The sequence below is a fragment of the Macaca thibetana genome, chromosome 7, assembly GCF_024542745.1.
Source record: "Macaca thibetana thibetana isolate TM-01 chromosome 7, ASM2454274v1, whole genome shotgun sequence".
Taxonomy (NCBI): domain Eukaryota; kingdom Metazoa; phylum Chordata; class Mammalia; order Primates; family Cercopithecidae; genus Macaca; species Macaca thibetana.
Window position 1 is genome coordinate 117,029,963 of NC_065584.1, and position 27,111 is coordinate 117,057,073.

Below are 27,111 nucleotides of genomic sequence, written 5' to 3' on the forward strand. Positions count from 1 at the left end.
TGATAAATACATGCCTGCCTTTCCTCTTCCAGGGCCGAAATTGTACCTGGTTTTGCTCATCATTCTATAGTATATAGAAGGAGTTCAATAAACAGTTGTTAAAGCAACATATTTAACTTCCATTTTGTTCCCATCTCTTCACTCAGAGACTTTTCTTTGGATTGGGAAGGGTAAAATACCCGAAGACTTGAACTCCAAAAGAAACAAAATGATTTTATGCAAACGTTTCTTCCTTAAAACTCATTCATTGGGCAAATATTCATTTAGTCCCTGGCACTATTTGGTAATGGGAATACAGAAGTGCATATGGCAGATAAAGTTCTGTTGCTGCCCTTACCGAGTTTAGTAGGGGTGAGATGTGGTGTTAGTAAATGCATACTATATTGTCTGTATTTAAATCGAGTCCAAATCTCCCGCTCTAAATCCCGCCTTGGGATGTTTCTTACATCCCAAGAAACAGAGTATTTTGATGGGATTGCTGATGTTTCAGAATGCAAAAGTAGCTCAGGGCGTTTGCAGTCGTGCAAGTCAACAAGATAACCGTCTGAACCGAAAGCTGGGCTCCTCTGGGTCTCCTAACTCCAAATCCAACTCCAAGCTTCTGCAGCTGCCACCTCCCGTAGACTTCTCATTTCTTCCGCATTCTCCTCTCACGACGGGTCTTCTTTGTTGTACTTAATTTCCTATGCAACAAGATTTCAGCATCACCATCAGTCCCCCAAAGACCAATTCTCACAGAGCCGAAGTTCCCACCGAGGGCGGTGGGTAAGGGTTACTAAAATCAGCGTTTATGAATCCTGTCTCAAGTTGTCTCACCTGGGGTTCCGTAGAACAGTTTCTGCGTAAGAGGTCCTTCAGCGACAGCCGAGCTCGGAAAAAAACGGGAACAAGGTGTCTTTTACATTTCCTCAAATACCGTGTATGGTCTGAGGCGCAGGTCAGGTGTATTTAAATATTCTTTAAACAGTACTCCCCCGCCCCAAAAACTGACCTTGAAGGAACAAGTGAAACTCATCCTGCTTTTCATGTTTGGTAGGTTTGCCCGTTACACCCCTTCCCCCGCACCTACCAAGACAGGCAGCTGTCGGCCACCCTCCGGGGTCCTGATTTTGAAAAGAGGAGTGGACCAATCAGATGTGGAGCGCTGTTTGGCGCTGCAGTTTGAGCCTGGGCTGAAACTGCGGGTGTGACGACCGCGGTGGCTCCGGGTGTCTGCGGAGGAGGTGGGGGCGGAAGCATGAAGCTAACGGCTTGGCTTCCGTGAGCGCACCGGGATGTGCAGGCCGGGAGCTAGAGGCAGGCTGATGGGGGAGGGGACGAGCAGCCTGTGAGACGGGGTGACTGCGGCGACCAGCCCGGGCGGGCACCGGGACTGGAAGAGTTGCCCGAGCAGCCGGCTGGTCCGGCGGCCAGGCTGGGGCGGGGGCGAGCGCCCAGTTGAGCCTGCTGGGGCTGGAGGAGCGAGAAGGGTCCTCTTCACATTTCAGAGCGAACCAGACGGGGACAGTAAGGTTTGGAGGAAGGGAGATCGTTGGAAGCAGCCGGAAGTGGTGAGAATCTGGCAATAGGCGAGAAACGGAAAGAATCAAAAAGAAGCGAAGTCTATGTGAGTAGCTGAAAGGATTGGATGACCAGAAAGAAGGTCGGTGTAAGTGAAGGAAGAGTGAGGTGTGGCTGGATCAAAGGGCTAAGAGAAGAGGGTCTGTGTAAGTGGATGTAAGTGAGGATCAAGGAAAAGCCGTGGAAGTGGCCGGGGTTCGGGGCCGCAGGAGTGCCAGACGGGGCCGGAAGGCAGCGGAGCGGAGTTCAGATTTGAGAGCGTTTGGAAATTGGAAGACTTGGTGGCGAACGAGGGTCAGGACCTGCGTCCTGCCTCAGAGAGCAATCGACGTGTCCGGAATGTGGGATCAGAGGCTGGTGAGGTTGGCCCTGTTGCAGCATCTGCGGGCCTTCTATGGTATTAAGGTGAAGGGTGTCCGTGGGCAGTGCGATCGCAGGAGACACGAAACAGCAGCCACGGAAATAGGGGTAAGTTCTGTGAAAGGGATTTAGGTTTAAAAGAAAGGGCACCCCCTTTATCATCGCTTATTACCAGATCGTGCTAAAATGTTCAGTCTATCACAAAGAATGGTTAGGTGTGTAATTCAGTTCAGATGGTTGATTGCTGATATTTAAAAAGGGACCTTCTTGGTAGTGGTTTTTTTTTTCCCCCCTAAGGATTTTTGATCATTGAGAGAAAGTTGCAGGATTTTCCAACTTCAGCACTATTGACATTTTGGATTAGATAATTTTTGTTAGGGCAAGAGGAAATGCTGTTCTGTGAATTGGGATGTTGAGCGGGATGTCTGTCTTTTACCCACTAGATGCTGGTAGCATCTCTCGGTTGTGACAATTAAAAATGTCTCCAGATATTGCCAGCTTACTGTATTTGAAACAGGTAGTACATTGGGAGGGACCAAAACTCTACCCCTCCACCCTTGTTTTAGAGTAAGGTTGTAGAGGGACAAGGGAGACCAATGCATTTTCTAAAAGAATCTGTAGATGAAGAAGTATGACAGAACATTAGAAATAGGCTTCAAATGATAACTGCATATTCACCAATTTGAGAAATAAGTTTGCTGCTTGGCCATGTCATACTTTTGAGACAGCAATTTTTTTTTATTTGAGTAAATTGAGAAGCCAGAGTGGAATAATTGAAAAGTTGTTGATGTTTTGGTGGTTGAGGTAAAGGGATTTTGAATGAGATTTTAATAACTCTGCCACATCATCAAGAATTCCATTGTGAAAAATTAGCTGAATGTAAAGCATTTTATTTTAAATTTATGTGCCTAATTTATATGGCACTTCCTAGTACTTGGAGACAAGCTAATAAAAATATACATTGCTCTTAATAGTTTATGGTTCCTTTAAAAAAGTGCTTGGAGAAGAAAACCACTAACAAAACTAATATGTGTACCTCTTAGTCGCTGATAAACTTTGGAGAAGTTATTTTTGTTGGTAGCAAACTAATGGCAATACATGTACTTATATTTTAAAAGCTACAGTGATTTCTGATTGTAAAACTGGCTTTCCAAGATCTCAAATGTAGCTGATTTTGTAAGTATATGGAAGAGTTTGTATATGGACTTTTTTTCACCCCTTCACCCCTTTTCTTTCTTTTTTTTTTTTTTTTTTTGAGACGGAGTCTCGCTCTGTCGCCCAGGCTGGAGTGCAGTGGCGCGATCTCAGCTCACTGCAAGCTCCGCCTCCCGGGTTCACGCCATTCTCCTGCCTCAGCTTCCGGAGTAGCTGGGACTACAGGTGCCCACCACCACACCCGGCTAATTTTTTGTATTTTTGGTAGAGACGGGCTTTCACAGTGTTAGCCAGGATGGTGTTGATCTCCTGACCTCGTGATCCCCCCCGCCTCGGCCTCCCAAAGTGCTGGGATACAGGCGTGAGCCACCGCACCAGGCCTGAGCCACTGCGCCCGGCCTTTTCACTCCTTAACAAGAAAAACTGATGCCTGCTTTGAGAGTCAGATAGACCTGAGTTTGAGTCCTGTTCCACCCCTACTACATCTGTAAACTTGGGCTGCTTGTTTGATTTCCCTAAGCTTCAGTTTTCGATCTATAAAGTGGGAACAGTAGTATTTCTCCTTGAATTGTTTAGGGATTTTTAAAAAGTGAAGCTCTTTATGTAGGCCTAGCACAGTGCGTGTCACAGGCCACTTCTTCATCTAATGATAGTTGTCATATCAGTGGTCTGCCTCCTAATTGGTAATCATGCCATATAAATTCAGCTAGAAACACTTACAAGAATATTTTAATGAAGCAATATAGAAGATCATTGTGTTATGAGATCTAATGGGATAGGTATTTTGTTTGAAAACAATTTCTTTAGCCCACTGTGTTTGTTAGCTAATTGTAGTTTTTGAGCTTTTTTTTTTTTTTTTTTTTTTTTTTTTTTTGAGACGGAGTCTCGCTCTGCCGCCCAGGCTGGAGTGCAGTGGCCGGATCTCAGCTCACTGCAAGCTCCACCTCCCGGGTTCATGCCATTCTCCTGCCTCAGCCTCCCGAGTAGCTGGGACTACAGGCGCCCACCACCTCGCCCGGCTAGTTTTCTGTATTTTTTAGTAGAGATGGGGTTTCACTGTGTCAGCCAGGATGGTCTTGATCTCCTGACCTCGTGATCCGCCGGTCTCGGCCTCCCAAAGTGCTGGGATTACAGGCTTGAGCCACCGCGCCCGGCCTGTTTTTGAGCTTTTAAAGAAAAGTACTATAAATCTTTTTTAAAATGATACTATAGGTGAGATTCTAATACATAAAGTTTTAAAAACATTTTATGAGATTAAATTATAGTTGTTACTTGTGAAGCCAGTTATTCTAAATAGTAAGACTTAAGGAAGAAAACACGCTGAATTCTAGTTACATATAACAGAAGTAGACTTACCAGCTTAAGTATCTGGTTTATTTTTTACATTTGGTTTGGTTGCACAGTATCAAGAAAATTCTGATTTACCCAATAAAGGGGTCCCCATACTAACATTTTTTAAATAGCTTAGCTTAAAATGATTATCATAGTATTAACAAATATGTTTTGAATGCTTATTCTGTGTCAGATACTTGATACAAGTGTTTTGTATATTTTAATTTATTTAATTCTTCCTACACCTCTATGACTTAGGATCTGTGCGAGGATACGAGGAACAGAAACGTTAATTTGATCCAGGTCACTCAGCTGATAAGTTCAAGAGTCAAGATTTAAAACCTGGCATTTTTGCGGGCGCGGTGGCTCATGCCTGTAATCCCAGCATTTTAGGTGGCTGAGGCGGGTGGATCACAAGGTCAGGAGATCGAGACCATCCTGGCTAACACGGTGAAACCCCGTCTTTACTAAAAATAGAAAAAATTAGCCGGGCGTGGTGGCGGGCGCCTGTAGTCCCAGCTACTCCGGAGGCTGAGGCAGGAGAATGGGTGAACCCGGGAGGCGGAGCTTGCAGAGAGCTGAGATTGGGCCACTGGACTCCTGCCTGGGCAACAGAGCAAGACTTCTTCTCCAAAAAAAAAAAAACCTGGCTTTTCTGCCTTTAGGAGCCTACTCTCTTAAGCACTCACTATACCATACTGTCTTTTCAGCTTAAAACGTTTGTAAATTAATTGGAGCCAGGCGCTTGAAAAGGAATTAGTAAAATTTTGTTACTGTGTTGTGTCATTAACAATGCTGAGTGATTTTTATTGTAAATATAAAGTTAAATTTAATGCTCTTAAAACATGACTGCTGCTTGCTTGATAACTTGTGATAGCGAAAAAAAAGTACTTCAGCAGCATTCACAGAGTAGATGCATGTAAACTAAATTAACATGTGAGATTACATACCCACTTAATTTTGAATAACCAGACATTTACAGGCTTGAATTTACCTTTCAGTGCTATGGAAAGCAACACATTTTTAAGAAGTTCGGGCCGGGCGCGGTGGCGCAAGCCTGTAATCCCAGCACTTTGGGAGGCCGAGACGGGCGGATCACGAGGTCAGGAGATCAAGACCATCCTGGCTAACACGGTGAAACCCCGTCTCTACTAAAAAATACAAAAAACTAGCCGGGCGAGGTGGCGGGCGCCTGTAGTCCCAGCTACTCGGGAGGCTGAGGCAGGAGAATGGCGTAAACCTGAGAGGCGGAGCTTGCAGTGAGCTGAGATCCGGCCACTGCACTCCAGCTTGGGCGACAGAGCAAGACTCTGTCTCAAAAAAAAAAAAAAAAAAAAAGAAGTTCGAATGTGCGCACAAAGATAGCGGCAGATTCTTTATTCTTCAGTGTGCAAAAACATTCAAGTTAACACAGCTTTACTCTGGGGATCTTCAATGTATTAAAATTTGAATGGGAGGTTTTAAAAATGGGTTTCCAGCTAGTTGAATGAAGTTTGACTTAAATATTTGCACGCCCCTGCCTTGCTTACCTCAGGGCATGGTTTGAAAAGCACTCTTCTATAGAAGGTGGAAAATGGTTTAGGTATAAAAATAACCTCTTCTGATATAATTTTAGGAAGACTCAATGAATGACAGGAATTACTGTTTTGCTTTTCAGTTAACTTAGTCTTTTGTGTGTTTATAAGGTGAGCAAAAGAAAGTATATAGTCAGTATTTGTAATGTCATTAAAGGAACCTATAGTATTTTTGGGGTAAATGTTAGTGTTTTGGACCAAATTCTGTTTTAAGAATTTACTAAGCACTAACCCAATTGATTTTTTATGATCAGATTGGAAACTTGAGTTTACTAGATTATTTGAGGGGAATGACATTATCTTGGCCATCTTTGTACTCCCAGCACTTAGCATCCTGTCTAATATAGTAATTATTTGTTATCGAATGCACTTGAAATGATTGTTTTTTCCTTGGTTGACAGTTTATCATTTATTTCTGATTTTTTTTTAATTTTCCGAGGTCTTTAATTTGCCTAAAGTTTAAGAAAACTGATATTATGCCTAATATTTGTGTTAGAGTAACTGAATTTGTCATTTTAGGGTAAAATATTTGGAGTACCCTTTAATGCACTGCCCCATTCTGCTGTACCAGAATATGGACACATTCCAAGGTAAGCAGAGTTTGAAATAAAGAAGGCCAGGCACAGTGGCACATGCCTGTAACCCCCGCATTTTGAGAGGCCGAGGTGGGCGGATCACTTGAGTCCAGGAGCTCAAGACCAGCCTGGGCAACATGGTGAGACCTTGTTGCAAAAGATTCAAAGATTAGCTGGGTGGAGCACACCTGTAGTCCTAGCTACTCAGGGGGCTGAGGTGGGAGGATTGCTTGAGCCTAGGAGGTGGAGGCTGCAGTGAGCCTTCTAGCCAGGGAAATGAAGAAGAGAGTAAACATTTCAAACTGGTTTTAGAGAGTTTAAAAGAAATAGTTGATTAAAACATGCTTGTTTCAAACCAGCAAGTGTTAGAGTAAATGTTAGAAATCACAAAAAAAATTTGTTCTGTTAAAGTCACTTTTCAGTTCTACATGAATTCTTTTGCCACAATTCAGATTAAGTAATATACTGAATTACCAATTCAGTAATAATTTTGACTTTTTGTTTGTTTGTTTAAAAAATATTGGCCACGCATAGTAGCTCATGCCTATAATCCCAGCACTTTGAGGGCCGAGGCAGGAGGATCGCTTGAGCCCAGGATTTTGAGACCAGTCTGGGCAACAAAGCAAGATTCCATCTATAAAAAAATTTTAAAGAAAAATCAGCTGGGCAAGGTGGTGTGTACCTGTAGTCCCAGCTACTCCTGAAGCTGAGGCAGAGGATTGTTTGACCCTAGGAGTTTGAGGCTGCAGTGAGCTATGACCATTGCCACTGCACTCCAGCGTTGGCAACAGAGTGAGACCCTGTCTCTTGAAAAGAAATATTGGATAAAAGAATATTTAAGCTAAGATATTAGAGTATTTGTGAAAATGTATTATGTATCACTTAGCTTTTCTATGCCACTTACTATTTATAAATAATCTTTTTTTTTTTTTTTTGAAACAGTTTCACTCTTGTCACCCAGGCTGGAGTGCAATGGCATGATCTCGGCTCACTGCAACCTCCACCTCCTGGGTTCAAGTGATTCGCCTGGCCTTAGCCTCCCGAGTAGCTGGGATTACAGGTGTCCACCACCACGCTTAGCTAATTTTTGTATTTTTAGTAGAGATGGGGTTTCACCATGTTGGCCAGGCTGGTCTCAAACTCCTGACATCAGGTGATCTACCCACCTCAGCCTCCCAAAGTGCTGGGATTACAGGTGTGCACCACTGTGCTGGCCTATTCTAACTGCATCAGAAATTACTAGGAAAGTTTATGTTTTAAGAATATAATTTAAAAATGCATATGATGAAACTTATCTCTTAATTCATTTCCCCTCCATCTAAAGTAGGGTTCCTTTTGGCTACTATAGACCAATAATCTAGGTTTTAATCAACATGTCATCCAAAAGCAATTATTGAACACCTTGTTGCCTTAGGACAGCTTCCCCCCATTCATCCTATAGGTGTAGATTCATAGTCTTCTTAGGTAACCGCTTAACCATTATGGTCTGTAAATGACCTATGAAAGGCTTGATTTTCCTATAATAAGCACCTATAATGATTTTCAACAGGCTGGGCACAGGAGCTCGTGCCTGTTATCCCAGCACTTAGGGAATCCCAGGTGGTGGATTGCTTGAGCCCAGGAGTTCAAGACCAGCCTGGGCAACATGGTGAAACCTTGTCTCTACAAAAAATAGAAAAATTAGCTAGGCGTAGTGATGTGTGCCTATAGTCCCAGCTAGTCAGGAGGCTGAGGTGGGAGGATCACTTGTGCCCAGGAGGCAAAGGTTGCAGTGAGCAGTGATTGCATCACTCCAGCCTGGGTGACACAGCAAGACCCCGTCTCAAAATAAAAACTGAAAGAAAAAAATTTAAAAAAAAACAACAGATTTTCAGTGTCTGGAATTGCAAAGTCATATTCCCAGGAATAATGACTAAATCTTCATTGTAATTTCATTACCTACTTTTTATTTAATTAAAAGACTGTATTGTCAGTTACTGTCTGTAAATAAGGCTGACATTCAGCCACTGCACCAATACAACTGTCTCAGTTGTTTGTAGCTGATATTCATTCTAATTTGTGGGTGCCAGCTGTTCAGTATCTAGGTATCTAAAGCCAACATTGATTGAGATTATTGTTCAAAATAAAGAAATTGGGCACATTCCCCTTAATATGAAAAGGCTTATGAGGACTGGGAGAGGTCCTCCTTTTCTGAGGGATGATGTTGGGGTGAGGAAAAAAAGAACGTCGCCCTGTTTTTGGGTAACGTAGGAGATGAGAAGGTCACCCATGGAGAGATAGTAGACAAAAGAGGAAGGCGTTGGACGGAGCCCTGGGTTGTTCCAGCATGTAGAGGTCTGGCATGAGAGGAATGAGAAAAGGAGTTTGAGAAGGAGCAGTCAGGGAGACAGCAGGAAAAGTAACAGAGTAGTGAAAAGGTATTTTTGAGATGGACAGGGAAGGGGTCAGGTGTGTCAGATGGTGATACATCAAGCAATATGAGAGCAACATACTGACCATGGATTTGGCAAGGCAGAGGCTGTTAGTGAGCTTGAAGACAGCTATTGCTTTGGAGTTATGAGGTATGAGAATGATTGGAGAGGGGTGAGTGGAGACTGAGATATGAAGAGGTAGAGGCAGTAAAAAAAGACATGTCTTATGTCCTGAAGGGAAACAGAAATGAAGTAGGATTGAGATAAAATTTAGTGTGCACATTGGAGTTGTTATGAGTGAAAAGATGGGCATTGGAAAAGAATTTGGGAAGCAAGTAGACAACCAAAAGTAACATTTTATCTCAAAGACTACAGAGATTTGTGACTTTAGAGCTTCTGAAAGGTATGTAGTGCTTGGCCTGCTCATGTGTGTTAGCAGAGGAATAGGATTTGATAAGATGTATATCTAGCCAACTGAAAAAACATCTCTTTCAGCTTTCTTGTCGATGCTTGCACATCTTTAGAAGAACATATTCATACTGAAGGGCTTTTTCGGAAATCAGGATCTGTGATTCGCCTAAAAGCGCTAAAGGTAAGCATATTGTTGAACTATAATTTTTCATTTGAACCATTTTCTGATTTGGTTTTTAAAACTGAAATATTTAGAACTATTAATATGAGTAGTTGACAGAAATTGAATTTGCATTTTTTTCATGGCAGAAGAATTTTTTTCCCAAAAGAAATGGTATATTATTTCTATCGTGCTTTAAAAATTTAATAAATTTTAAATTCATGGTCCTTATTTCTATCAACTATTACGTAAAATGAAAAAATTTGTTAAATTGTATTGTTGTTAGCCTTCTAGAAGGAGTGACATAGCTGAGTGTGGTGGCACATGCTTGTAGTCCCAGCTACTTGGGAGGCTGAGGCAGGAAGATTACTTGAGCCTGGGAATTTGAAGCCAACCCAGGCCACAAAATCTGCACCACATTTCTATAAAAATAAAAATAAATTTAAAAATCATTAAAAATAAAGTAGTGACATATTTTAAAATAAGAGTTAAGAGAAATTTATTAAATAAAACTCTCTTATTAGAGTATAACAAAAGATACTTTATTTGCAATAAACTCTTAAGTTGCCAAAATACTCAAGATTATTATATGTATTTCAGAATAAACTGGATCGTGGTGAAGGTTGCCTATCTTCTGCACCTCCTTGTGATGTTGCAGGACTTCTTAAGCAATTTTTTAGGGAATTGCCAGAGCCCATTCTCCCAGCTGATTTGCATGAAGCACTTTTGAAAGCTCAACAGTTAGGCACAGAGGAAAAGAAGAAAGCTACACTGTTGCTCTCCTGTCTTCTGGCTGACCACACAGTTCATGTATTAAGATACTTCTTTAACTTCCTCAGGAATGTTTCTCTTAGGTAAGTGGTAATTAAAACTCTTGGCAAATAATAGTTGAATTTTTCAACTAACTAATGTTTAATGCTTGTAGATATGTTCCATTTTATTTGGAATGGAAATTTTTCTTTAAAAATTACATATTTCTTTACTATGAGGAGTATATACTCTGTGTAATTTAAGAAACAGCATACCAAATGATTTAATACTTCCTTATCTTAAAGTCATCATCATGAATGCCTTAATGGTTCATTGCTGTTTATAAAATTCATTGTCCACTGAAAGGCTTTGTTTAAATATTTCTGTTTTGCTTTTCAAAATTTCCCTCTCCCTGCTCTCAGTGAGCCTACTTATTCTAGACGTACTTGCTGCCTTCTGATACTTCCAGCTTTTTATGTATAGGCTTGAAAATCAGATAAAGATGTTCAATTTCTGTGGAAAAGCAAAGTATGAACTCTAAGATTAGCATAGTTTTTAGAATACATATTTAAATATAGAGCGGCTATATATTTCTGATTCTTTTTGTGTTCAAGCCAATCATGTAGATGAAGGGTAACTATTTTCCCTTGTGTATGACGGATAGTAAGAGGTCTTCAAAATGTACTACATACGTGATTTTAACTCTTCTATGTTTTTACCTTGGACTCCATCTAATAAAGCCTTTATTCACTTAAGATCCAGTGAGAATAAGATGGATAGCAGCAATCTTGCAGTAATATTTGCACCAAATCTTCTTCAGACAAATGAAGGACATGAAAAGATGTTTTCTAACACAGAAAAAAAGCTACGATTACAGGCTGCAGTAGTACAGACTCTTATCGATGATGCATCAGATATTGGTAAGATGTAGTTGCATTATTAACAGAATTTGTTTAAATGAGGAAAATCTCTGTTTCTTCCAAAGGAGCTATGAAGGCAACTGTTAGAAAGTTGGTATATTACTGACTTCACGCCCACCCCACAGTACCGGCCCCTCCTGCAAAGAAAAAAAGAAAAGAAATTGGTATATTACTATCTCAACATTTTTGGGGAAGAGTGGAGGAAGGATAATAATTGTCTTATTTGTGAACTTTTTCATTTAGGGCGTGTACCAGATTTTATCCTGGAAAAGATACCAGCTATGTTGGGTATTGATGGTCTCTGTGCTACTCCATCACTAGAAGGCTTTGAAGAAGGTGAATATGAAACTCCTGGTGAATATAAGAGAAAGAGAAGACAAAGCGTAGGAGGTAAGTGGCAGTCCCATTTTATGGAGGTAGAGTGATGTGCTTTAATCGAAAGTACATTTCACATAAAGAAGCATGAATTGTGGTATTTGCCTTTTGGATGCTTATAGCACAGCTGGAAAGATAGGACGTATGGATGTAAAAAGTTAAAGCGATAGTACAATCTAATGTTAAGTGCTAAATCTTCAGCATAAATGTAAAATGTGTTAAAAGGAGAAAAGTTCCCTGGGTTGTAACAATCAGGAACTTGTCAAAGAGGAGTCAAACTGAACCTTCTTGAATAATGGGTAGAATTTAGTGGGATTGGGTGGAGGATCAGAATACTTATATCCTATTCTGGAGGAGAAGGATGCTATGAAGAATGGTTTGTGTAGGGAAGAAGTAACCTAGGTCTAATGTAAATACAGCAGTATGACTTGAGTGAAGTGTTCAGCATAAGGATGAAGGATGGTATTATGGTAAACTTAATGCCAGGCTAAAGAATTAGAATATTAACCTGGGTGTTGGTGAATCATTGAAGATTTATGATGTGAGGCATGATATGATTAAAAATTTTTAGAAAACTACCTGATTTGAAGAATTGAGACTTGGAAGTAGGGAGAATAGTCAGCAATGTGTGTCAGTAATCCAGGCACCAGATTATTGTTTGAACTTGTTAGTGACATGGATTAGTTAGGAGTACAAACTAAATAATGAAGGAAATATTATCAAGGAAGAATCAGAAAGACCAAAAGTTTTATGATGGTGGAGTTGGTAATAAAACTTGCAATCTCCTTGATCAAGAAATCAGAGACCATTCTTCTTCCAATTACTTTAGGAAATTTCTTATCTTTTGAATATCAGAACCAAATGTTACTAACTATCCCATTCCCTTTCTCATCTTTTGGCTTGTTATTGCATACTTGTGTTTCTTCTTTACCTCCTTTGTAGATAGGATAATATTGATGACTTATGTATCATTTTCCTAGGGCTACTGTAGCAAAGTACTACAAACTAGGTGGCTTAAACCAACAGAAATCTGTCTCACCGTTCTGGAGGCTAGAAGTCTGAAATCAAGGTGTTGGCAGAATGCCTGAAACCTGCAGGGGAGAGTCCTTTCTTGCCTCTTCCTGGCTCCTGGTGGTGGCTGTCAGTCCTCAGCATGCCTTGGCTTGCAGCTGCGTCACTGTGGCTGTCAGTCCTCAGCATGCCTTGGCTTGCAGCTGCGTCACTGTGGCTGTCAGTCCTCAGCATGCCTTGGCTTGCAGCTGCGTCACTGTGGCTGTCAGTCCTCAGCATTCCTTGGCTTGCAGCTGCGTCACTGTGGCTGTCAGTCCTCAGCATGCCTTGGCTTGCAGCTGCGTCACTGTGGCTGTCAGTCCTCAGCATGCCTTGGCTTGCAGCTGCGTCACTGTGGCTGTCAGTCCTCAGCATTCCTTGGCTTGCAGCTGCGTCACTGTGGCTGTCAGTCCTCAGCATGCCTTGGCTTGCAGCTGCGTCACTGTGGCTGTCAGTCCTCAGCATTCCTTGGCTTGCAGCTGCGTCACTGTGGCTGTCAGTCCTCAGCATTCCTTGGCTTGCAGCTGCGTCACTCCAGTCCCTGCCTGTGTCATCCCGTGGTGTCGCTCTGTGTCAGAACTTCCATCTTATAGGACACATTGGATTAGGGCCCACCTGAATGACCTCATTTTAGCTCGAGTACATCTGTAAAGACACTAATTCCAAGTATGGTCACCTTCATAGGTACTGGGGGTTAGGACTTAAACATAGGTTTTTTGGAGAACACAATGCAACCCATAAAACTTCCTATCCCAAATGGAGATATTTCTGAGATGCAGATCGTCTTGATTGCCCTCTTCCCAGTCCTGTAGGTGCAGTTATCACATCTAAATAGATAACCATCACATCTGTACCACCGTTATCTTGAAAATGTCAGTTCCGCTTTACTAACGGCCTGCTAGGCAGACCTCATCACATCTGCTTTTCATTGGTGTTTTAAGCTTAACATTTTGAAATGACCGTCTTCATCCTCTTTAACCTGGTTCTGTGTGAATTCCATTTTCTTCTAACTGCACCACTATTCCCTAGATACTCAGGCTTTAACCATGGCTTCCACCTCGTCCTCTAACATCTATTATCAGACAGTTTTCATGTCGTATAAGATCCTATCTCTGTAATGTTTATTGCGTCGTTACTGTAAGAATCTTCCTGGCCGCGTGTGGTGGCTCACACCTGTAATCCCAGCACTCTGGGAGGCCAAGGTGGGCAGATCACGAGGTCAGGAGATGGAGACCATCCTGGCTAACACGGTGAAACCCCGTCTCTACTAAGAATGTAAAAAATTAGCCGGGCGTGGTGGCGGGCGCCTGTGGTCCCAGCTACTCGGAAGGCTGAGGCAGGAGAATGGTATGAACCTGGGAGGCGGAGGTTGCAGTGAGCTGAGATCGTGCCACTGCACTCCAGCCTGGGCGACAGAGCGAGACTCCGTCTCAAAAAAATAAATTAATTAAAAATAAAAATAAAAAAAAGAATCTGGTCTTTATGCTTCCTCCTTGAATCTACCCTGTGTATTGCTATTAAGGCTCACTTTTTTTTTTTTTTTTTTTTTTTTGATGGGGTCTCTCTTTGTCACTCAGGCTGGAGTGCAGTGATGCTATCTTGGTTCACTGCAGCCTGCACCTCCTGGGTTCAAGTGATTCTCTTGCCTCGGTCTCCCAAGTAGCTGGGATTACAAGTGCACACTACCCCACCTGGCTAATTTTTGTATATGTAGTAGAAACAGGGTTTCACCATGTTGGCCAGGCTGGTCTCTAACTCCTGACATCAAGTAATCTGCTTGCCTCGGCCTCCCAAAATGCTCGGATTACAGGTGTGAGCCACTGCACCTGGCCAAGGCTTACATTTTAAATGTATAACTCTACTCAAGTATCTCACACACATACCCTTCAGGAATTTTAATTGATAATAGTGATATTTATAGCTTGGCATTCAAGGTCTTTCATAGGGTTACTCTAGCATACCTGTCTACTATTTCCTGTCTTTGAGCAACTTTAGTCAAACTATGTTATTTATTGTTTTCCAGACACTTTTATTCATTTGCTTACATTATTTATTGATACAATGTTTTTACTTCCATCTCTACTGATCTTTTAAATATCTTTATTCATGCCTCCATTTCCATGGTTCTTTCCTCAGTTCAGACCTTCATCTTTTGCCTTAACATGTAATGATTTCTTCTTCCCTACCCTTACTGTACGTTATGTGTATTTGTATTACATTTCTTTCTGTATTATGTCTTTTTTTTCTTTTGTTTTTAGGGATATGGAAGTATAAGTGGGGAATGAATAAAAATATGTCCTTTAGTGTTTTTCCTATTTTGAAATAATTCCTCTTAAATAACTTAAAATTTATAAGCTGATGTAAAGTTACATGTTGAACAAAGACCGCAAATGTTAATACGAATTATTGGTGCAAGACAAGTAAATGTTAAGTTGTAATTGCTTATGCCTTGCATTTCAGATTTTGTTAGTGGAGCACTAAATAAATTTAAATCTAACAGAACACCTTCTATTACACCTCAACAAGAAAGAATTGGTAGGTATTTATTATATGCATTTATTTTAATTAAAATTTGTATAGTATTCTATAAAATATAATTACAATAATTAACTTATATTAGTTAATCAAATTTAATCAAATCAAATTATTTTTAATAGACATACTGTACTATATATACTATGTTGTGACATTGCTAATTACATAGGCTATAATGAACCCAGCATTGTAGGCAAAAATTTTTTTAGTCTGTTATGTCTTTAATCTTCTTAATCATGCTTTTCTGTTTGTAATTTAGATGCTATTGAGCATGTGAAAATAGTTCAACCTCATTTTTATCTTAGGACTAGAAGTTCATTATTGTGTATTTCAACTTTTTATCCTAATTTGCTGTGGCTGCAATTATTCAGCCAGTAAGAGGCAACATGATCTTTTGTTTTCTAGAGTGAAGAAATGAACTGGTTAATACTCAACTATGATGAAAAGCAAAAATAATATTTAGATTAGTTTTTGTTTCAACTCCTTGATTGTAATTTCTTCCTTAAATTAATATTTTTTAATATATATCATATGCATCTTTTAGTCTAGTAGATTTAAGTAACTGCTCTCTCTTAAGAGTCCTGCCTCTGCGACTTCCTTATTTTCATTTAAGGAATTGCAGAGTGTTTTAGTTAACATCTGTTTAACTGATAATGTAAATATATCCTCATTTTTTGTTTAGCTTTAAGTAATAGCTTTATAAGAAGAAATTATGTAAAGCTTTTGTATGTTGTCAACTCTGCAGTAGAAACAACAAGTTGGTTTTGTTTTGATATTTTTTCAGCCCAGCTGTCTGTATCACCAGTGATTCTTACACCAAATGCTAAACGTAAATTGCCAGTAGATTCTTCTCATGGTTTCTCAAGTAAGAAAAGGAAGGCCATCAAGCATAATTTTAACTTTGAGCTGTTGCCAAGTAACCTCTTCAATAGCAGTTCTACACCAGTATCAGGTAGCAAATAGAATTTATATAAATGAATTGTAAACATTAAAATGGGTGCCTATTCCAGGCACAGTGCAATTTCATATGAATAGTACCACCCTAAGGAGCTACAACTTTATTCTGTGTTTTATCAAATTTATGAATTTTTATAAAACCCCCTGCCTTTTACAATAGACACTGTTTCAATATAGTGTGTGTGTGTATCTGTGTGTGTTATGACTACATCTGTTGAAAGTTATGATAACCCAGAGTAGTAGTTTGGGCTTCTGGTGATAGCATTGGTGCTTAGGTTTTATGTGATTAGACATCCTGAATCCTGCTATAGGTACTTCTGGGTCTATAGCTGTGGCTTTATTGCTGTCATTTGTTGAATTGAGGTTGCCAGATGTTTGATCATCTCTGATTCCCAAGTGGGAGTGTTACTATTGCAGGTTATGGTTTGAAAATGAGGGTATTTTTAAAGTTTTAGACTCAAGTACCTTTTGTAAAAGCTTTAGAACTTTGTTGACACTGTTCCTTGTGCCATGGCTTCCAGATCCCTTACCAGCCCAGCCATTTTCTTCCAAATTAACAACAAGTTCTAATGTGGCCAACCAGAGCCTTCAGAGAATAATAGAATATGATCACGCGAATCCGAAGATTAGTCTGGGTCTTAGATTGAATTGGCTCTTTTAGCATATACAGAATTCAAGTTGGCTTATATTAACCTTATGATCAACCAAAAATGAAATGATACTCTAAACCCAGGGTCCTCCATCTCATTTATTTTACATTTAGTCAAAATGTGAGTGATCTCTGATTATTTTAGATTTTTATTTTGTTGGTTTCAGACAATGTTAAGTTTCATTTTTAATTCATTGTCTGAGTTATATGAGTTCTTCCCCAAAGCCTCTCTTTTTTCTGGTGTCCAAAAGGGTTCTTATTTGTTTTTATTGAGAAGTTGAACGGAATAGCAACTTGAGGTTTTCCAGAAGAAACCACTTCACAGGTTCTCTAGGGCTCACTGAAATGTGACGACAGTAACTCTGAAGCTCATGTCTATGGCTTTTGCAATGTTCACAGGTTGGAGAGACTTAAACTGTTTTAAGCCACATAGTTCAGTTTTTTTTTTTTTTTTGAATATTTAAGAGGCTTTGCAGTTTGGAGGACTTTTTCCAAATGGCAAATGAGAATTGTAGTTCTACCTGCCTTTGCTTATTAGCATTGCATCTTCCCCAAGATGAACATATGGATTCCTTCTTCTCCTCCTCCAAGCTCCCAAAACAGAGGTTAAACAATCGTGCTATTTTCAGTTTGAGCTTGCCTAATCAGTGAATTTTCTTTATAAAAAAATTTAAAAATTCAACAACAGTAATTCTATTATTTTTACACCATTTTTCTTTGACCCTACTTTCTCAGCTACAATTCAACAAATTCCATATGCAAAATTGAAAATAGATTGATTTCTATGTTTAGATTGTAACAAATATGATGCTTTTTAAAATATATAAAGGCAACATTAATCTGTAGTCCATAGAGTATCTATTCATAATTTTCTTCTTTTTTTTTTTTTTTTTTTTTTTTGAGACAGAGATTTGCTCTTGTTGCCCAGGCTAGAGTGCAATGGCACGATCTCAGCTCATTGCAGCCACCACCTCCCAGGTTCAAGCAATTCTCCAGCCTCAGCCTCCTAAGTAGCTGGGATTATAGGTGCCCGCCACCACACCTGGCTGATTTTCTTTTGTATTTTTAGTAGAGACAGGGTTCTACCACATAAGGCCAGGCTGGTCTTGAACTCCTGACATCAGCTGATCCACCTGCCTTGGTCTTCCAAAGTGCTGGGATTACAGGTGTGAGCCACCACGCCTGGCCATAATTTTCTTATATATGTGATAAATTTGCATTGTTCCATATATTCTGACTGTATCTCCTGCGACCATTGACACATTTTTTATTTTTATTTTTTGAGACGGAGTCTCGCTCTGTCTCCCAGACTGGAGTACAGTGGCATGATCTTGGCTCACTACAACGTCCACCTCCCACATTCAAGCAATTCTTGTGCCTCAGCCTCCCGAGTAGTTGGGATTACAGGCATGCACCACCACGCCGAGCTAATTTTTGTATTTTTAGTAGAGACAGGATTTCACCGTGTTGGCCAGGCTAGTTTGAACTCCTGGCCTCAAGCAATCCGCCCACCTCAGCCTCCCAAAATACTGGGATTACAGAAGTGGAGCCACTGTGCCTGGCTGGACACATTTTTAAAGTGACTAGACTGCAGCCCTAGAATAAAGCTACTTATGTCACTTTAGATGTATAATAAAGGCTTCCAAAATTTTCTTTCGCTAAATGTACCCAAAAGTTACTATGATGGTCATATTTTTTCTGTTTTCATAATTGAAAAAATGTGAATGTGTCTGTTTGGGGAACTTTGTGAATTCTTTATTAATAACTCAGATGAATTGAGAGGGTTCATGTTTGTTGAATGTGTCCTGGGTACGATTCAAACATAAGTCAAGTGTATATGGAGCCTTTGTTCATAACTATTTTACTTCTTTCATAATTGTTTACTGTAGTTGATTTCATAATATAAATGGTGTTAAATAATTAAATCGAGCTTCTGTTGTACCAATAATTATTTGAATGGAACACAGCAGCAGCCAAGTGATTAGACATGTTATAGAATAATTAGTTTTTGTTTACTTGCCAAAAATATTGAACAAATTACATTCTGGAGTCAGGTGGGTAGCAGTTGGCCAGCAGGTGTATCTCAAATATTCAGATTCCAACTTGTTTGCCAATAGCTTATTTTTTATAATACCATTAATTAGTATTATGTACTACTTACTATTTTATATAGATAACAGTAATATTCATCATAGAAGTCCATTTTCAGAGCCTAAAGCCATTTAGTAAGTGATGGAGCAAACTCAAGCCTGTCTCCAAATCTTGTTTTTTTCCAGTCTGCAATGGTGCCTATCCCTGCCTTGTATTATTAAAAGATTTTAAAGAAAAGTTCTAATATAAAAGTAATGCTTAATCTGACCTTTAATTGGCAAGTCAAAAGTAAGAAATGAATGCTTTTTCTTAGCTGAGTTGGGTTATTTGACACTTGAAGTTTCTAACTAGAAATTAAGTGATTTCAGTTGTTGCTTGGTATAGAAATTAAGGCTTTGAATCTAATTGCAGCTATTACTATTTTATACTTTAAAAGGAAAATAGGTATGCGTGGTATATTACATGTGGTTATTTTCGTAGTTCACATCGATACAAACTCAGAAGGGTCATCTCAGAGTTCACTCTCTCCTGTACCCAGTGGTGGAAACCATTTGATCACTGCAGGTGCGCCAAGGCGAAGTAAAAGAATTGCAGGCAAAAAAGTTTGCAGGTACTTTATCCAGGACATTTTGTTTTCATCAGATAAATATTTGGTATACACATAGTTAATAAAATGTTTTATCTTTCTGTCAAGCATCATATTTGAATCATAATTTTTAAAAATCTCTTCCAGCTTTATAGTCTTATTAATCAATTGCCTTTTCAATACCCACCAGAGAAAAATTACTAATTTGAGTCCACTGTGCTTGCTTAAAATCCTATTTTATATTGATGGTGTAAGTTTAAAATTTCTTGTTAGAGGCTGGGCACGGTGGCTTATGCCTGTAATCCTAGCACTTTGGGAGGCCAAGGTGGGTGGAACACTTGAGCTTAGGAGTTCAAGACCAGCCTGGGCAATGTGGCAAAACCTCATCTCTATAAAAAGTACAAAAAGTAGCCAGGCATGGTACCACACACCTGTAGTCCCAGCTACCTGGGAGGCTGAGGTGAGAGGATCATCTGAGTCCAGGGATGTCGAGGCTACAGTGAGCTGTGACTATACCATTATACTCCAGCCTGGGCCACAGCGTTATACCCTGTCTCAAAAAAAACAAACAAAAAAATTCCTGTTAGGTTAAAAAGCTAGCCTATTCTAACAATTCTGATTTATAACTGACTAAATAACTTTTAAGATTAAGAGATCATTTTTATATGCAAATATAATGTGTTCATATATGGTATCTTAAAGTTGAACTGTTTTTAAAGAATTATTAATCCACCCAATTATTATCAATATGATTTGCTGTGGACTTTATTTCAAATTTTATATTTCAGGTATTTCTCTGGTGTTTTTTTTTTTTTTTTTTTTTTTTTTTTTTTTTTTTTTTTTGAGACGGAGTCTCGCTCTGTCGCCCAGGCTGGAGTGCAGTGGCCGGATCTCAGCTCACTGCAAGCTCCGCCTCCCGGGTTTACGCCATTCTCCTGCCTCAGCCTCCCGAGTAGCTGGGACTACAGGCGCCCGCCACCACGCCCGGCTAGTTTTTTGTATTTTTTTTAGTAGAGACGAGGTTTCACCATGTTAACCAGGATGGTCTCGATCTTCTGACCTCGTGATCCGCCCGTCTCGGCCTCCCAAAGTGCTGGGATTACAGGCTTGAGCCACCGCGCCCGGCCTTCTCTGGTGTTTATACTATAAACTGACATTTTTAATTCCACTTCTAGAGTAGAATCAGGAAAAGCAGGCTGCTTTTCTCCTAAACTCAGCCATAAAGAAAAGGTTCGAAGATCTCTTCGTTTGAAGTTCAATCTAGGGAAAAATGGCAGAGATGTAGTAAGTTTCTTACCATTTTATTAATCTTTATATTAGCATAATGCTATAAACTTGATACTAAAAAACACTCATAACCCTGCCTTCCCTCCAGTGACTGTCACATTCTGTTCTTTTTATACAAAACTCTTACACTTGAGTTGATATCAAATTTCCTTGCATTGGAATACCCAAAGCTTAGTCCTTCGACTTCTCTTTTTTCTCTCCACTCACTCAAGGCGATTATCAGTTTTAAACGTTATATACAGGTTGAGTAGCTTGAGACCAGAAGTATTTCAGATTCCCCATTTTTGGGGTGAATTTTGGAATATTTACATGATTTTTGCCAGTTCAACATCCCTAATCTGAAAATCTGGAATGCTCCAGTGAGCATTTTCTTTGCGCATCATGTCAAATGCTTAAAAGCTTTGGATTTTGGAGCATCCAGAATTTTGGCTTTTCAGATTTGGAATGCCCAACCTGTATTTACTTAAAACTTCCAAGTTTATGTTCTCTAATCCCAAATGCTCTTCTGAATGACTTGACTGTTTCTTAACATCAGCTTTTTTGACTCTCCTACTTGGCTATCTAATCCAATAGGCATTTCAAATGTAACCTGTCCCAAGCAGATGCATTTCTTTGCTGCTGCTATCCCCTGCACCAAACAACACTTTTACCTGTGGTTTTCCCTATCTCAGTTATGGCAAATCGTTCTTCCAGTCACTTAAGCCAAAAACCATGGTCACATCCTTGATTCCTCACTTTCTCCGACACACCATGTCTAAACCATTAGAGAATATTGTCTAACTTCTGCTTTTAGAGTATGTCCAAACTGACCAGTTCTCACTATCACTACTTTTCCCACTTTCTCTAAGTTCTGTCATCTTTCTGCTGGATTACTCTAATAAATTCCTGTTAATAGTTCTACCTTCTCCTACCCTTGCTGCAGTTCTGTAGCTGAAATTGTTCTTTTAAAATCTGTTAGGTTATGTAGTCTCTGCTCAGAACTCTCCAATGACTCCTCATTTCACTCTGAATAAAAGCCACAGTTCTCACGTTGACCCGCAATGCCTCACGTGGTCTGTTCTAAGGCTGCATTTCTGAGCTCTTCTCCAGTCCCCTTTGCTCACGCTGCTCCAGTCTGAGACTGCACTGGCATTCTGCTCTTACTGTAATGTTCTTCCCCCTGAAATCTTCCTGGCTCTCGCCTTTGTTTTGTTTTACTGCCAAATCATCTTCTCATCACCCTATTTTAAACTAAACCTCCATTCTTCACCACTCCATATCCTTTTTACCCTGTTTTACTTTTCTCCATAGCACTTTTCACCTTGTGTATTGTATTTATGCAATATAATTTACTGTTTATCTTATTTAAGTCTAAATTTCCCCATCTAAATAGAGTGTAAATTACATAAGGATAAGATTTTGGTCTAGGTACCCCACTGCCCCAACTATTTATGAACAGGCCCTAGCACAGAGTCAGAACACACACAAAAATTATTTTAATTAATATGTCAAACTGTTTTAAAAGTAGATCATAAAATACCAACTAATAGCAAAATCAAATGATCACAGTTTTCATTAGCAGGCAAGAATATTTGTCATTGTTAAGAATTGTTTCTCAATTATATATCCCTTTTTAAATCAGCTAAAGATTTTGATAACTACAAAAAAATTATTCTGTCTTTATATTTTCAGTTAACTAGGCTTATTTCTTAACTAAAACTTTTTTTTTTCCGTACAGAATGGATGTTCTGGTGTCAGTAGATATGAAAGTGTTGGTCAGCGACTTGCAAATCAACAAAGTTTAAAAAATCGAATTGAATCTGTAAAAACAGGTTTGCTTTTTAGCCCAGATGTTGATGAAAAGTTACCAAAGAAAGGTACATTTACATACTACTGTTAAGAGTTTTACCTAAAAATCCTGCTTTAGTTGCTTCTTTAATGATAAAATATATTAATTAATTTACTGTTCTAGAGATTAGAAGTTCATGTTTGAATAGTGAAAATATTAGAATTGGCAATGTATTTTTATATCAACAATTGGGAAATGCTTATACATTTAAATATGAAAATGTTTGACATTCTTATGTTAAAAATTATTTCTTATAACACAAATACTTTATTAGAATTAAATGCTTAGTGACTTATTTGCCATGTGCTTGGATATTATTTCAAAACAAGGTTAAATATAAAGGATTAAGCACTAAACTGCTTTATTTTAGGTTCACAAAAGATCAGTAAGTCTGAGGAAAACTTACTAACTCCAGAGCGACTAGTTGGAACAAATTACCGGATGTCTTGGACAGGACCTAATAATTCAAGTTTTCAAGAAGTAGATACAAATGAAGCTTCTTCAATGGTGGAAAATCTTGAGGTAGAAAACTCTTTGGAGCCTGATGTTATGGTTGAAAAGTCACCTGCTACTTCATGTGAACTCATCCCTTCCAATTTAAACAGTAAGCATAATAGCAACATAACAAGTAGCCCTCTTAGTGGGGATGAAAATAACGTGACCAAAGAGACTTTGGTGAAAGTTCAAAAAGCATTTTCTGAATCTGGAAGTAATCTTCATGCATTGATGAATGACAGGCAGTCATCAGTACCTAATGTGGGGAAAGTAAAATTAACTGAACCATCTTATTTAGAAGATAGCCCAGAGGAAAATCTGTTTGAAACTAATGATTTGACTGTAGTAGAATCAAAGGAGAAATATGAACACCACACTGGTAAAGGTGAAAAATGTTTTTCAGAGAGGGACTTTTCACCCCTTAAAACTCAAACATTTGATAGAGAAGCAACTATAAAATGTTATTCAACTCAGATGAAGATGGAACATGAAAAAGACATTCATTCAAATATGCCAAAAGATTATTTAAGCAAGGAAGAATTCCCCAGTGATGAACAAATAAAGAAACAGCAGTCCCCAAAGGTTAAACTGAATAATAAATTAAAGGAGAATGAGAATATGATTGAAGGTAACTTACCAAAGTATGCAGCACATAGCAAGGACAAGACTAGAGCCTCTTTCTCACAGCAGAGTACATGTGTTATAACAAACTTGTCAAAACCTAGGCCTATGAGAATTGCTAAACAGCAGTCATTGGAAACCTGTGAGAAAACAGTTTCTGAAAGTTTACAAATGACAGAACATAGAAAGGTTTCTGATCACATACAGTGGTTTAACAAGCTTTCTTTAAATGAACCAAATAGAACAAAAGTCAAGTCACCTCTTAAGTTTCAGCGTACTCCTGTTCGTCAGTCTGTCAGAAGAATTAATTCTTTGTTGGAGTATAGCAGACAGCCTATAGGGCATAAGTTGGCGAGTCTTGGTGATACAGCTTCTCCTCTGGTGAAATCAGTGAGCTGTGACGGTGCTCTTTCCTCTTATATGGAAAGTACATCAAACGATTCCTCTGTTTCATGTATCGAATCAGGTCCTAAAGAACGGAAGTCCATGTCATGTGAAGAGTCAAATATTGATGCGATTTCAAAGTCAAGCATGGAGTTACCTTCGAAATCTTTCTTAAAGATGAAGAAGCACCCAGATTCAGTGAATGCTTCTCTTGGGTCTACTACAGTTTGTAAACAGAAGATGTTATCTGATGGCCAAGTTAAGCTTCCCTTGGATGATCTGACTAATCATGATATATTAAAACCGGTTGTAAATAACAATATAGGCATTTCTTCTGGGATAAATAACAGGGTCCTTAGGAGACCATCGGAAAGAGAAAGGGCCTGGTACAAAGGTTCTCCAAAACATCCTATCGGAAAAACTCAATTACTACCAACAAGTAAACCTGTAGACTTGTAATTGGTAAATGTTATACTTGTCATTAATGTAAATAAAGTGAGCAGTTGATGGTATGACTTGCAGGATAATCTACCTGTTAGTTTGTAGCTCAGGATGATTATTAAGCAATAGATTTGCTCTGAAACATTTTTATTTCACTGTACAAGCAACTTGGATTTTTATTTGTACAAATTACTTGTTTTTCTTAATGATGGCAATTTTTAAACTTTAATTTTATTGTGATCTCAAAGCAGAAGTTAGACTTTACCTTTCTAAAGAAATTGTTGACTGGATTTATAAGAAGTTAATTTTTGAAAATTACATGATATTTTTGTGTGATAGGAAGAATGGAGCAAGTTGTGCCTATTTCCTCAAGTCAGATAAGGTTTCTAAAATAAATGAATTTCTAGCATGTAAAGGGTAGAGATAAACCCTGCAAATCTTATGTCTGGAATTATATTAATGTTTGTCCTTGCCAAAATTCCTAGAAATTAATTTCCTTCAATAGCATCCTAATATTCTATTTTTATTTGGGGCAGAGTAATTTCATTTATGTTGCCTGTAGGTGTACCATGTGTTCACTTGAACAAAGAACAAATGGCTAAGATGGAGTAATGACTAAAGTATGTTCTCATATTATGATGTGGAAATAATTGATAACTTTTAAGCCATACTACCATTTTAAAGACAATTTGCACAAATACATTTGTATCTGTTTTGTCCAATATAGATTTGGCAATTATTTAAAGAGGGATAATCTTGAAAAAAATTAATCAAGGTGATTTCTTATATGTAGATGCTTGATTTTGGAATTTGAAATAGTAGATGTACCTCTTTAACCTTTTTTACTTGGATAAAAACCTATGATGATTTTGTCCTGTGTGTAAATGTTATTTATTTAGCATAGACATTAAAGATAACTCTCTGGAAAATGACTTGACTAAGGCTGTCATGAAATTCAAAGTGCCATTTAGAACATGCAACAAATTGTCAAGCAAATCTGTCTAAATTTATATTTTAAATTATTACAAATTACACATCTTTGAGGAAGGAGTATTATGAACAATAGAACATATTCTCTAGGTTGTAGAGGAAGGAATAAGCAGACAGAATCAACCACTAAAGATAGTTTTTCAGATCAGTTGTTAGAATGTCATGTTTAGATGTTGGAGCAGATTAGAGCAGCATTCATGGACTTGGAGCAACCAGACTTACAGCGTAAGTATGGACGAGGAATTTCAGATCATTGGATGTTTGCTTGGCTAGTTCTACTTTGTTTATTTGATATCAAATAGGTTTGTAGATGTTTATGGTATTTCTAATTGTAAATAGAGACAAAATATTCATATACTCAGATACATGTTGTCTGCTTTAAACAATTTTTAAATTTTAAAAATGCATTAATGTCTTTTTATATCCATCAAGGGAAGGATGAAATGTTGAATTTGAAGACTAATTCAGTAAGAAGTCCTAGGGGTTTAACTGTACATACTACCTGAACTGGCTTTTCTGAGAGATGAATCAGTAATGAAAAATGTCTGTTTAGAAAAAAAAAAAAAACTGCCACATGTGACTACTTTTGTTAGCTGAAAGCTGCAATACAAAGTATTACAGGAATATGAAGGTGAATAGCTTGAAGATATGGGAACTAGAGAGTCAGAAAAGTTTTGTTTTAGACTTGATTTAATGTATTTTTATTTTTTCTTACACAAAATAGAGATAATGTTGCTAACTTCATGGGATATTTGAAGAAATGATATAAATACACTTTACAAAGTTAAAAGTGTCTGGACATGTGCAGTAACCGCATGGGTTCTTTTCTGTGTCTTAGTAATGTAAATAAAGATCTAATATTAATTTGGTTATCTAATAAGCAACAAACAATACATAGAACTTAATAGACTGTTCAACCACATTTTATAATATGATCACTAAGAACTTAATGTAGAATTTTAATAATCATGTTTTTTTAATTGTGGCAGAATTTAAACCTTAATTTTGTGATCTGTTTTTTTTGTTTGTTTTGTTGAGTTTTTTGTTGAGACAGAGTCTCGTTGTGTTGCCCAGGGTGGAGTGCAGTGGCACAATCTCCGCTCACTGCAACCTCCCTCCCCCGGGTTCGAGCGATTCTTCTGCCTCAGCCTCCAGAGTAGTTGGGATTACAGGCACGCATCACCACACCCGGCTAATTTTTGTGTTTTTAGTAGAGACAGGGTTTCGCCACATTCGCCAGGCTGATCTCGAACTCCTGACCTCGTGATCCGCCTGCCTTGGCCTCCCAAAGTGCTGGGATTACAGGCCTGAGCCACCGCACCCGGCCTCTGTGATCTCTTAAATATATATGAAGTTTTATTTTTGAAATACCAAATTTCGGCCAGGCATGGTGGCTCACGCCTGTAATCCCAGCACTTTGGGAGGCCGAGGTGGGCGGATCACGAGGTCAGGAGATGCAGACCATCCTGGCTAACACGGTGAAACCCTGTTTCTACTAAAAATACAAAATAATTAGTCGGGCGTGGTGGCGGCGCCTGTAGTCCCAGCTACTCAGGAGGTTGAGGCAGGAGAATGGCGGAGAATTTCGGTGAACCTGAAAGGCAGAGCTTGTGG

General features: G+C 38.8%; 2 protein-coding genes across 6 annotated transcripts in view; both read left to right on the forward strand.

Moving 5' to 3' along the window:
* The window catches only part of SCG5 (secretogranin V), a 118,260-nt gene that overhangs the window by 33,356 nt on the left and 57,793 nt on the right, over window positions 1–27,111 (forward strand). The window lies entirely within an intron of this gene.
* ARHGAP11A (Rho GTPase activating protein 11A) lies at window positions 864–26,725 on the forward strand. 5 transcript variants are annotated; one of them, XM_050800103.1, is made up of 13 exons: window positions 1,109–2,028; window positions 6,501–6,571; window positions 9,463–9,559; window positions 10,139–10,392; window positions 11,045–11,208; window positions 11,452–11,598; window positions 15,094–15,168; window positions 15,953–16,120; window positions 19,346–19,475; window positions 20,627–20,735; window positions 22,456–22,594; window positions 22,937–23,170; window positions 25,930–26,725. In XM_050800103.1, exons 1-13 carry the CDS (start codon window positions 1,900–1,902, stop codon window positions 26,001–26,003), a joined length of 1,791 nt encoding a protein of 596 aa, XP_050656060.1. In that variant the 5' UTR covers window positions 1,109–1,899; the 3' UTR covers window positions 26,004–26,725. The 5 variants fall into 5 exon arrangements, with proteins under 5 accessions (XP_050656058.1, XP_050656060.1, XP_050656059.1 ...); XM_050800102.1 differs by lacking the exon at window positions 25,930–26,725 and adding an exon at window positions 24,149–25,436; XM_050800101.1 differs by lacking the exons at window positions 1,109–2,028; window positions 25,930–26,725 and adding an exon at window positions 864–891 and having other exon boundaries at window positions 22,937–25,436.